General features: G+C 44.0%; 1 protein-coding gene across 1 annotated transcript in view; it reads left to right on the top strand.

Moving 5' to 3' along the window:
* LOC128693801 (cytochrome P450 2J6) overlaps positions 1-12,826 on the top strand; it is a 247,607-nt gene that overhangs the window by 74,909 nt on the left and 159,872 nt on the right. The window contains exons 3-4 of the mRNA XM_070091246.1: positions 10,358-10,481; positions 11,373-11,503. Coding sequence (XP_069947347.1) covers positions 10,358-10,481; positions 11,373-11,503 — 255 coding nt within the window. The remainder of the gene's footprint in view (positions 1-10,357; positions 10,482-11,372; positions 11,504-12,826) is intronic.

Here is a 12,826-nt window from a genome sequence, read left to right as displayed (position 1 = left end):
GTCTGTAGTTTAGTGCCTCATTTCTGTTTCCTTTCTTAAATATGGGGACTACATTAGCTGTCTTCCATTTCTCAGGTAGTTGCCCAGTTTCAAGGGATGTGTTGAAGATTGTGGTTAGAGGCACGCACAGCATCTCTGCTCCTTCTCTAAGGACTCATGGGGAGATGTTGTCCGGTCCCATCGCCTTTGAGGTGTCAAGGTCACTTAAGAGCTTCTTCACCTCCTCCTCAGTTGTTCGTATGTCATCCAACACTTGTTGGTATATTCCCTCTTGATGTTCCCTTCTGTGCTGTCTTCCCACAGCCCTTCCTGTCTCTACTGTAAAAACTTCCTTAAATCTCCTGTTCAGCTCCTCACATACCTCCTGATCATTTCTTGTGAGTTCTCCACCTTCTGTCCTTAATCTGATCACCTGGTCTTTGACTGTTGTCTTCCTCCTGATGTGGCTATACAACAGTTTCGGGTCAGTCTTGATTCTCGATGCTATGTCATTTTCATACTGTCGCTGGGCCTCCCTCCTTACCTGTGCGTACTCATTCCTGGCTCTGCGACTGATCTCCCTATTTTCGTGTGTTCTCTGCCTTCTGTACTTTTTCCATTCTCTATTGCACTTTGTTTTTGCCTCCTTACACCGTCGGGTAAACCAGGGGCTCGTTCTGGTCTTCCCGTTGTTACTGTTGTCCTTGGGAATAAACCTTTCCACTGCCTCCTTGCATTTTGTTGTTACATATTCCATCATTTCATTTACTGGCTTTCCTGCCAGTTCTCTGTCCCACTGGACCTCCCATAGGAAGTTCTTCAACCCTATGTAGTCCCCTCTTTTATAGTCAGGCTTTTCCCATTCAACTCCTGTTATTCTCTCCACTTGCAGCTCTACTATGTATTCAAAGCACAGAACCACGTGGTCGCTAGCTCCTAGGGGACTCTCATACTTGATGTCCTCAATATCTGAGCTGTCCAGGGTGAACAAAGGGCCAATCTTGCTGGTTCATCCTCCCCTCTCACTCTGGTAGTGTCCTTAACATGTTGGTGCATGAGGTTTTCCAGCACCACGTCCAACATCCTGGCTCTCCATGTTTTGGGACTTCCATGTGGCTCCAGGTTTTCCCAGTCAATCTCCCTGTGGTTGAAATCCCCCATAACCAGCAACTTTGCTCTGCTGGAGTGAGCTCTTCTTGCCACCTCAGCAAGTGTGTCCACCATTGCTCTGTTGCTCTCTTCATATTCCTCTCTTGGCCTCCTGCAGTTCTGTGGTGGATTATACATCACTGCAATGACCACTTTGTGTCCCCCAGACTGAAGTGTACCTGCTATGTAGTCTCTTTCTCCCGTCTCATCTATTCCTTCCATTTTCTCGAATTTCCATCTGTTTTTTATGAGCAGAGCAACCCCACCTCCCCCCCTGCCCCTTCTATCTTTCCTCATGATCTGGTATCCTGGTGGGAAGATTGCATCTGTTATTGTCTCCATGAGTTTTGTTTCTGTAACTGCTATGATGTCTGGGGACTTCTCATTGATTCTTTCTTGCCATTCCTCATGTTTATTCGTTAATCCATCTGCATTTGTGTACCAAACCTTCAACTTCTGTTCTAATACTGTAACTGTGGTGCGGGGGGTGGAAACAGAGGGATCGGTGTGTGATGGTTGGTTTGGATTGTTCAGTTGCCTTGGGGGTGTCGTGGCTGGAGTCCTTCTGCAGGTGTTTCTGGAGGGTGCACTTGTCCTTCCATTTGATCCTGGGTTATTTTGCTCTCCTTTTTCATTTCCTCCCATTTCTCCTTTCGTTTTTGAACTCTCTCTTTCATTGTCTTCCTTTCGTCCTGTGTTCTGTCTCGATGGAGGTACACACTCCGGAACTCCTGCTTGCCTCTCAGCCGTGCTTTTTCCTGCAGGATCATGGTTCGGGTTGATTCTGCCTTGAAAATTACTTTGAGAGGCCGGTTCCTTTTCTTTGTGAACCACCCAATTCTCCGAAAATTTGCCACCTGGGTCATGTCCCCCTCGCCTATCACCTTCATGATATCTTCAATCGCTTTTTTCTCCTCCTGCTTTCTTTCATCATAAGTTTCCCCTTTAGCTTCGTCTAGCCCATAGACAAACACGGATCTTTCCCTTTCCACCTCCCACTGTGACTCCCATTGCATCCTCTGATGTGTTTTAGTTCCTTCCCGTGGAGTGTTCCTTCCTTCAGTCCCTTCCCTAGTTATGGCCCCTATGCTTCTTGGTTTATCCTTCCTGCTCACCTGCTCCTGGCCCCCACAGGTATCTGGTAAGGTCCTTGCACATGTCCTAGTTCCTTCAATGTCTTCCAACCTCTCATTCTGTCCTAGTGTGCTCCCTGTCTTTGTTTTGGTCCCATGTGGGTTTGACAGGACCTCTGCATACAGTTTAGTTTCCATGCTTCCTTCAGACCTGTTGTCTGTGTTTGATGTAGCCATTGCCGATGCTACTTCTGTAATATCTTTGTCTCTGTGCTGTTTCAGATGTCTCAGCTCCTCTTCTAATCTCTCTATCTTGATTTCTGCTGCTGTGGCCTGTTGCTTCCACCTTCTGCATTCTGCTGCTAACCTCTCTTCCATCTTCCTTTCTAGCTCATCTAGTCTCCTTCCCCAGTCTTCCTCCCTTTTTTTGAGCTCTACCTCCCATTCCTCCCTCCCAGATTCGTCCTTGGAGCCCCTCGTCCTCATCCTGGTTAGGGGGAGGGAAATATATGGTTAGGAGAGGGGATGGATGGTTGTGGGGGAGGGGGAGGATGGTTATTGGAGGGGTAGAGATAGTTGGGGGCGTGTGCGCATGCGTGTGCATGCGCGTGTGTGTGTGTGTGTGTGTGTGTGTGTGTGTGTGTGTATGTGTGTGTGTGTGTGTGTGACGGGTTCTAGAGTGTTGAGCTAACATCTGTCAACTATTCTTCTTTGAGCACCCAAAGAGGACCTCGTACATCGTGCCCAAAGATCAATTCAAACGGACTATGCCCGGTAGACGCCTGCACAGTTTCCCTTACTGAAAACAGCAACAAAGATAGCGATTCATCACAGTCTGTAGGAAAATGCATACAAAAAGTTCTCATCATGGTTTTTAACGTCTGATGGAATCTTTCCAAGGAGCCTTGGGACTGAGGTTGATAGGCAGTGGATAAGGTGTGAATTATCCCTAACCTAGTTAATGCTTCCCTAAATGCTTTGGCAGCGAAGTAAGTACCTTGATCATATAGAATAGATTTAGGAATACCAAAGCAAGAGATAAACTTCAATAAAGCTCCAAGTATTACTTTAGTATTAATACTGCACATGGGAATTGCTTCTGGGTATCTAGTTACTCTATCCATAATGGTAAATAAGTACTGATTTCCAATCTTGGACTCAGATAGTGGACCTACACAATCAATAATTAATTCTGCAAAAGGTTCTCCATAAGCAGGTATAGGATGGAGAGGTGCAGGTTTAATAGAATGTCCAGGTTTCCCTACTTGCTAACATTCTCGGCAACATCGGATATGATTCTTCACATCCTGCCTTAATTTTGGCCAATAAAATTCTTTTGAGATTCTATATAAAATTTTAGTAATTCCTAAATGACCTCCTAATGAAGTGTTATGGGCTATATTCAGTATTTGAGGTCTAAACTTTGTTGGAACCACTAACCTGTCTGACAGTTGCCGGTCCTCTATCTCCTTACCAGTCTCAGTGCAGAGCAAATAGTTGTTTTTAAGTTTATATTTGACAGGATGATCAGAAAAAGATTTACCCATTGCTGCCTGAAAAACAAAATTCAATGAAGAGTCCTTTTGTTGTTCCTCTCGGAAGGACAGTCCCTCGGGCATGGAAACAGAGATATCTCGCAATTCTGCAACTCTGGAATAGGAAGGCTTGATCTGAGTCTGTTCACTAAATTTACGAGGCCCTGGCCAGTTTTCTTCGTAAAACAAATTGGCTCTTCCGAGATCAGAGTTGTCCAAGGACAGGTTAACATTCTCACCAGACAACCCTTGGGATGTTGCCCGAGTTATGGCCAATACCGGAGAAGAATTAATCATTATGAGTTCAGGATATACACTAGAAGTGGTAATGTTATTACCCAGATACACGTACAGTCAAATATCTAGTGTAATATTTACACTCTATATGTATTTTGCACAAGGGAACAGAAAAAATCCAAAGGCTTCTAGTAAAACAGAAGATTGTAAGGAAGTGTGTTCAGAAAAAGGAAGTACTCCTTCTCTTATAAGCGAGCAATATGCTCCAGTATCCCTAAAGGCTCTGGCTTCAGTTTTCTTTGAGTCTTCCTGAAGGGATATACGACTCGTGCAATAATAAGGGGCCATTCCTTTCTCTATTTATTTCAGGGTCATGTTACTAGTGACATTATAAATTTTCCCTAATGGCTGGGGTTTATTTGGGCAATTTGGGCGGATGTGACCTGCTTTATTACAATTAAAACACACGAAAGCTTTGACCTTAGTTCCCTGCTGACGTTGTAGTGTCCCTCTGGGTACTGTTGTCGAGATATACCATGTTGAGTGGTTTGTCGCTCACCAGGTTGACCATAAGTTGAATAGCGTGGCTCACCAGGTAGCTTAGTTGGCTGATGTAGATGTTCTCCTTCCGGCTGGCACTTCATCCTCCAAGGATGACGATCTCTGCTCATGCCAGGCTGTTGAAAAGAGAGATGGGACCGCTCGGACATGGAGTGGTTGGTTTCAAACGTATCAGCCACCCTGGCTGCCTCCAATGCAGTGGTTAAGACACGATCCTGCAAAAAGACTAACCTCTGGTCCCACAGACTCCAGCAGGTTATCTACTAGGATGAGTTGAGTTAACTCACTAAAAATTGCAGCACCACTTGCTTTATACCAGCTGGTGAAAGCTTTGGTCTGCTGTCGAACAATGTCCACCAATGATTGACCAAACTGTCGTCTGCCTAACTTGAATGACTTCCTATACATAGCAGGAATATAATGATACGCTCCAAGAACTGCAGTCTTCACCACTTTGTAATTGCAAAAATCAGTGCCTTACCATAAAAAGCTGTATACACCAAAGACGCTCAATGCTGTTCCGACCACCTCAAGGCTCGAGCCTGATTTTCGAAAGTTTCAAAAAATTGTTCAGGTTCTGCCTCATTGAAACGGGAAACTAGCTGTACTGCTTTTTGCAAATTAAAGTCATTTACTACTTGAGAAAACTGCCTCCTTTCTTTTTCTTTACCAAATTCTTCCCTGGCATATAAGCGTTGTTCCCTAGTCTGCTCGAGATTGATTTACGCCAACTCAAGCACCAACGCACCTTCAGACAACCCTGTTGCTCGAGACGCGATTTGCTCAGGTACTGTATCATTTTCTTCTTGCGAGAACATCGGGGTTTTATTCCTGGCTTCAGTAGAGGGAGGAGTTTGATGTGCCATTTCCTCTTTTCGAAGTTGGATACTTTTCGGAGTACGAATCTGTGCAGCTGTGAGAGTGCGTTTGCGAGTGCCAATGGAATGAGCAATTTGCCAACAACGCTGCAGAGAAAACTTTGGTAAGTTTACTAAAGTGCATTCAGACACTAGACGTCTGACTCGTCTAGGCGGCATACCCAACGTTATACTCTTTTTGCAATACATGCTCAGCTATGCACAGTACGACTGCAGAATGCTCACACGATAAGGCTGACACGTAACAAAACCTAATGCAGAATACGCACATACAATAGCAAGGCTGATATGCAATAGCAGAGCCGACTGCAAAATATTCACACAATAGCGAAGCGAGCACAATTAACAAACCAATAGCAAGTTGTCAATGATCACACAATAGCAGGCTGACCGTAAAACGTAAGGCTGACACGCAAAGTTTCATAAAGTGTTGGCAAAGCTGACGCAATGCCAGACAGCAAGCTATACAATGTTCCTGCTTCATCCCTAGGCTTAACTCCTGCTCTAAGTCCAGCTCCAGCTCCCGGAGAGGCCCCATATTACAACCCAGGCACAATAAAGCCTGTTATCCTGGGTGTAAAGGGAAGTAAGAAGCAGAACAAACACAGCTGAATGACTTTGAAATATATTTTCCTTCACCAAGAGCGATAGTAAGTATTTACAAGTATGTACACTATATACAGTTGGAAATGGATGTATACAACGCAGTTAATCAAAGGCAAAGACACAGCCTGGAGACAGAAAGGACAACTGTGCTCAACCAGCTATAGAATGGAAATGACAAGAGTGGACAGGTGAGTGGTGACCACGATACCTCCGCAGTTGCCAGACCCACCTTCTCATTGGCTGAATTTAGATACTGATCAGACGATGGGGCCCCATCATCCAACCCTAAGTACTGGTTCGCTGGTTGGGGGAGATAGCCTTTCAATGAGGGTGTGTACATGCGCCGAATGAAGGTTACGTACTCTTTGCATTCCACAGCGTGTGCGTGTGTGTGTATGTGTGTGTGTGTGTGTGTGTGTGAGTGTACTCACCTAGTTGTACTCACCTAGTTGAGGTTGCGGGGGTCGAGTCCGAGCTCCTGGCCCCGCCTCTTCACTGATCGCTACTAGGTCACTCTCCCTGAACCGTGAGCTTTATCATACCTCTGCTTAAAGCTATGTATGGATCCTGCCTCCACTACATCGCTTCCCAAACTATTCCACTTACTGACTACTCTGTGGCTGAAGAAATACTTCCTAACATCCCTGTGATTCATCTGTGTCTTCAACTTCCAACTGTGTCCCCTTGTTACTGTGTCCAATCTCTGGAACATCCTGTCTTTGTCCACCTTGTCAATTCCTCTCAGTATTTTGTATGTCGTTATCATGTCCCCCCTATCTCTCCTGTCCTCCAGTGTCGTCAGGTTGATTTCCTTTAACCTCTCCTCGTAGGACATACCTCTTAGCTCTGGGACTAGTCTTGTTGCATACCTTTGCACTTTCTCTAGTTTCTTTACGTGCTTGGCTAGGTGTGGGTTCCAAACTGGTGCCGCATACTCCAATATGGGCCTAACGTACACGGTGTACAGGGTCCTGAAAGATTCCTTATTAAGATGTCGGAATGCTGTTCTGAGGTTTGCTAGGCGCCCATATGCTGCAGCAGTTATTTGATTGATGTGCGCTTCAGATGTGCCTGGTGTTATACTCACCCCAAGATCTTTTTCCTTGAGTGAGGTTTGTAGTCTCTGGCCCCCCTAGACTGTACTCCGTCTGCGGTCTTCTTTGCCCTTCCCCAATCTTCATGACTTTGCACTTGGTGGGATTGAACTCCAGGAGCCAATTGCTGGACCAGGTCTGCAGCCTGTCCAGATCCCTTTGTAGTTCTGCCTGGTCTTCGATCGAGTGAATTCTTCTCATCAACTTCACGTCATCTGCAAACAGGAACACCTCAGAGTCTATTCCTTCCGTCATGTCGTTCACAAATACCAGAAACAGCACTGGTCCTAGGACTGACCCCTGTGGGACCCTGCTGGTCACAGGTGCCCACTCTGACACCTCGCCACGTACCATGACTCGCTGCTGTCTTCCCGACAAGTATTCCCTGATCCATTGTAGTGCCTTCCCTGTTATCCCTGCTTGGTCCTCCAGTTTTTGCACCAATCTCTTGTGTGGAACTGTGTCAAACGCCTTCTTGCAGTCCAAGAATATGCAATCCACCCACCCCTCTCTCTCTTGTCTTACTGCTGTCACCATGTCGTAGAACTCCAGTAGGTTTGTGACACAGGATTTCCCGTCCCTGAAACCATGTTGGCTGCTGTTGATGAGATCATTCCTTTCTAGGTGTTCCACCACACTTCTGATAATCTTCTCCATGATTTTGCATACTATACATGTCAGTGACACTGGTCTGTAGTTTAATGCTTCATGTCTGTCTCCTTTTTTAAAGATTGGGACTACATTTGCTGTCTTCCATGCCTCAGGCAGTCTCCCTGTCTCGATAGATGTATTGAATATTGTTGTTAGGGGTACACATAGCGCCTCTGCTCCCTCTCTCAATACCCATGGGGAGATGTTATCTGGCCCCATTGCCTTTGAGGTATCTAGCTCGCTCAGAAGCCTCTTCACTTCTTCCTCGGTTGTGTACACTGTGTCCAGCACAGGGTGGTGTGCCCCACCTCTCCGTCTTTCTGGAGCCCCTTCTGTCTCCTCTGTGAACACTTCTTTGAATCTCTTGTTGAGTTCCTCACATACTTCACGGTCATTTCTTGTTGTCTCTCCTCCTTCCTTCCTTAGCCTGATTACCTGGTCCTTGACTGTTGTTTTCCTCCTGATGTGGCTGTACAACAGTTTCGGGTCAGATTTGGCTTTCGCTGCTATGTCATTTTCATATTGTCTTTGGGCCTCCCTTCTTATCTGTGCATATTCGTTTCTGGCTCTACGACTGCTCTCCTTATTCTCCTGGGTCCTTTGCCTTCTATATTTCTTCCATTCCCTAGCACACTTGGTTTTTGCCTCCCTACACCTTTGGGTAAACCATGGGCTCATCCTGGCTTTTTCATTATTCCTGTTACCCTTGGGTACAAACCTCTCCTCAGCCTCCTTGCATTTTGTTGCTACATATTCCATCATCTCATTAACTGGCTTCCCTGCCAGTTCTCTGTCCCACTGAACCCTGTTCAGGAAGTTCCTCATTCCTGTGTAGTCCCCTTTCTTGTAGTTTGGCTTCATTCGTCCTGGCCTTCCTGCTTCTCCCTCCACTTGTAGCTCTACTGTGTATTCGAAGCTTAAAACCACATGGTCACTGGCCCCAAGGGGTCTTTCATATGTGATGTCCTCGATATCTGCACTACTCAAGGTGAATACTAAGTCTAGCCTTGCTGGTTCATCCTCTCCTTTCTCTCTCTTGTAGTGTCCCTTACGTGTTGGTACATGAAGTTTTCCAGTACCACCTCCATCATCTTAGCCCTCCATGTATCTTGGCCCCCATGCGGGTCCAAGTTCTCCCAATCGATCTCCTTGTGGTTAAAGTCACCCATGATCAGGAGCTTTGCCCTGCATGCATGAGCTCTTCTGGCCACTCTAGCCAGTGTGTCAACCATCGCTCTATTGCTCTCGTCGTACTTTTGCCTTGGCCTCCTGCTGTTCTGTGGTGGGTTATACATTACTGTGTGTGTGTGTGTGTTTGTGTGTGTGTGTGTGTGTGTGTGTGTGTGTGTGTGTGTGTGTGTACACAGCAGTCAGGTGTTGTGGTGAAGACACAAAATGGCATTGTTGAAATGTTGTAGTGTGAAAAGGTGCTAGATGGCGCCACCATCTGTGCTTGTGACCGCTTTCCCATATGTCTCTCGGCATTCAAATCGCTGCCACTCTGAATTACACAAAAAAAGCCGGTTGGCATCTTGCTAGGTGTTGAGCATCTCTGTTTGTGATTAACACTTAATAATTAAAAAGCAATTACTGGTGATGGTAATGTTACTTCTAATCACTGGTTCTGTTTAGGTTCTAGTTCTAGTCACGGTCTAACTACCTTTCGGTTTTGTAGAACCACATCCGTTTGATGGACCACTAATGTGTTGAATAGATGGGTGTTTGTGTAACTGATCAGTTAGCTATAGAATTAGGCTATTAGATGAATTCAATCCAAGAACCTGACTTCCTTTCCTCGTAAAATCTAGGATTCTCTATCTACACAAGACAGTGTGTGTCTCGAGTGTAGATATATATCCGATATATCTACACTCGAATACTACGCACCTTCCACGTGCGTAGTACTCATTAACATACACATAAATGCATATTCAATAATATTGGTAACCTGGACTTACGGTCGTGATGTACAGAGTCTGTAGGTTGGGTAATATTTTAGGAATCACCATTTTACACCCGGGTTTGTGAATAAGATATATCGTCTTGTCGGCATGAGTACATGTGTGTGACTCCACATTTGTAATGTGACTAGTGAAGGTTGGTGTTTTTCACTGTACAAGTCTAGAATTGTCACAAAATGAGGTGAAGTCGCCGTGATAATGCCGTGATAAACACGGCATTATGAGGCGAGGTTTGATCGCCTGGCCATTACCTACACAGGTCTGGGTGACTGAAGTTCATGGCGTGGGTAGGCTGTGAGCTGGTAGGTGGCACAAGTGGGTGCCCACTATTGGAGATGTATAGGCTTAGATAAAGGTAACAGCATATATTAGGCTAATTAATCTTTATCTAACTTAACTTAAGTACTTATATGAGAAACTGAGTAGGAGAGTGTTGAAAGACTACAATTAAATTAATCATGCAATCAAATTTGTAGGAATTGTTCGTTTGGCAGACATGAAAGCAAGCTCCATCGGCCCTTTACCAATCCGCTCTTATAGCGTCTTTACGCCCCTTAACAGTAGCAGTAGATGCTGTATACAGTTTTTACTTTCATGGTTATATGTATGTAAAGATGTTGATGACGTTGTCAGGTCCCCTGGTACTACCGTTGCTGGGTAATGTGGTGTCCATCCTGCTCTACACTCCCCAGGTAGCCATACAGAAAATGGCGGACAAGTACGGTGGCATATTCAGCTTCAAGACTTTTGGAAAATGGTAGGTTAATGCACCACACTGCAATGTTTTTTAAATAATTAATAAAATAACTAAAAATAGATGTTGTTGAAATAATAATAATAATAATAATAATAATAATAATAATAATAATAATAATAATAATAATAATAATAATAATAATATTATTATTATTATTATTATTATTATTATTATTATTATTATTATTATTATTATTATTATTATTATTATTATTATTATTTTTATTGTTATTATTATTAATTAATTAATTAATTAATTAATAACAGTAAAAAAGGGTCATTAATTAAAAAAAATAAGGAAAAGCCTTATTAACAATTCTTTTGGTCTATTTGTCTATTATGTCATGGTATGTTTATTCTCATCAGTTTGTCAACAATACTGGACCACACTGTGCCTGTGAGTCATCACAACTGTTCTATAAATGTTTAATACTGACTAAAATCATTAAGAGATTTCCTGAATATATCGCAGTTTCATTTTTTGAAGCCCTGTTTTAATAATGTTGGTGGCGGCGTGCTTGACGTACTCTGTATGAGTACTGATAATGTTGGTGGCGGCGTGCTTGACGTACTCTGTATGAGTACTGATAATGTTGGTGGCGGCGTGCTTGACGTACTCTGTATGAGTACTGATGGCAGCTTGTCTAAAATACACTGAATGAGCTGTATTTACGGCGTGCTTGAATACGAGTATTGCTTAACATACTGTACACGAGTGCTGCTCCTAGATTGCTTGAAATAATCTAAAATAAGTGCTACTGGCGGCCTACTTGAAATATTTCTTAGTAACTTTGATATTTTGTGCTTGTGACAAACTAGACCACAACATGGAGCCCTGACCCCCAACTGTTCTGTTTTTTCAACTTTGTTATGATTATATTTGCCTTCCCAGGACGGTGGTACTAACTGATCTGAAACTTATGAGGACAGCGATGGCAGACTTGACGTTTTCCGACCGTATTGATCTTCTTCTGTTTAATGAGAGAGACAAGATCATCATGGGAAAAGAATCTGATCCTCTCGGTGAGTATCCATCAAGGAAAGTGCTTTGATGTTAATGAAGGATTCTTGATTTAAGGAATTGAATCTATTCACTTCATACGTGAGTTAAACCTGATTACATCCTATTCACCAGACATAGTATTAAGTTTTTCAGTGTGGTGCTTCTTGTTAAAAGAAAGTTAAGTAAATGTATTTCGGTCGCTGCCTGACTCGAGAAAAGTATCGAAGTGTTCCATAACCTCAGAAGAGGTATTAACAACTCATCATTTGGTAATTAGCATCCAAATTTTTCCAATAAAAATGGTAAATTGGGACAGACCAAATCTAATTCAGATCTTTCAACAGAGGATCCGGTTTCTTGTTATTTCACAGAACTCGATGAAACTTGCAACTTTGTATTCTAAATTGATGAAACGTTTCATTTGTTTCGTACGATGCATCGGCAGTGAAGACTGATACCACTCACTATTGTTATAGTTTAATCAGAGGAAAGCGCTATACCAGTGGGAGTCATATAACGCAGTTACTCTCTAACTGCCTCTTTATGGACAGATATCTTCTAGGAGGGGCCAGGCAGAGGTTTAGCAGCCGGTAACTCGACACCGCCACCAACCTTGAAAAGCTGCACCCAGTTCCTCCCTGAACGCTCACACACACATTCTCCACTATTTCTTTCGTCTGGTGTCCAGCTTTGTGAAGTCCTACGATTTGAGCTATAGTTTCAGGTGTTAAAGACTTCCTTTTACACATAACCAAACATGTATAGCCCCAAAACCAAAGGGAACACTAGACAAAAGATGGGAAGAATGAGAGACAAAAGTGCAACACTTCCTCTCACCACAGCAGCCACGTGAGGAATGAGAAGTCACTGCGAAGTGTGGCGGCACGCCGTGACGTCATGCTAACGGCTGCTACCCAGCAGAAAGCACTGACGAATAAAGACCCACCTGTATGGTAGGCCTTTGATTCTCATCATAGCATTATGCTGGGGCGCTCACCCGTGTGTGTGTGTGTGTGTGTGTGTGTGTGTGTACTCACCTAATTGTACTCTCCTAATTGTGGTTGCAGGGGTCGAGACTCAGCTCCTGGCCCCGCCTCTTCACTGATCACTACTAGGTCCTCTCTCTCTCTCTCTCTCTCTCTCTCTCTGCTTCCAGAGCTTTGTCATACCTCGTCTTAAAGCTATGTATGGCTCCTGCCTCCATTGCATCACTTGTTAGGCTATTCCACTTCCTGACGACTATGTGACTGAAGAAATGCTTCCTAACATCCCTCTGACTCGTCTGAGTCTTCAGCTTCAAATTGTGACCCCTTGTTTTTGTGTCCTCTCTCTGGAACAACTTG

Source organism: Cherax quadricarinatus, chromosome 34, assembly GCF_038502225.1.
Source record: "Cherax quadricarinatus isolate ZL_2023a chromosome 34, ASM3850222v1, whole genome shotgun sequence".
NCBI lineage: Eukaryota > Metazoa > Arthropoda > Malacostraca > Decapoda > Parastacidae > Cherax > Cherax quadricarinatus.
The sequence above is the reverse complement of the archived record's forward strand: the minus strand, read 5'-3'. Positions and strand labels throughout refer to the sequence as shown.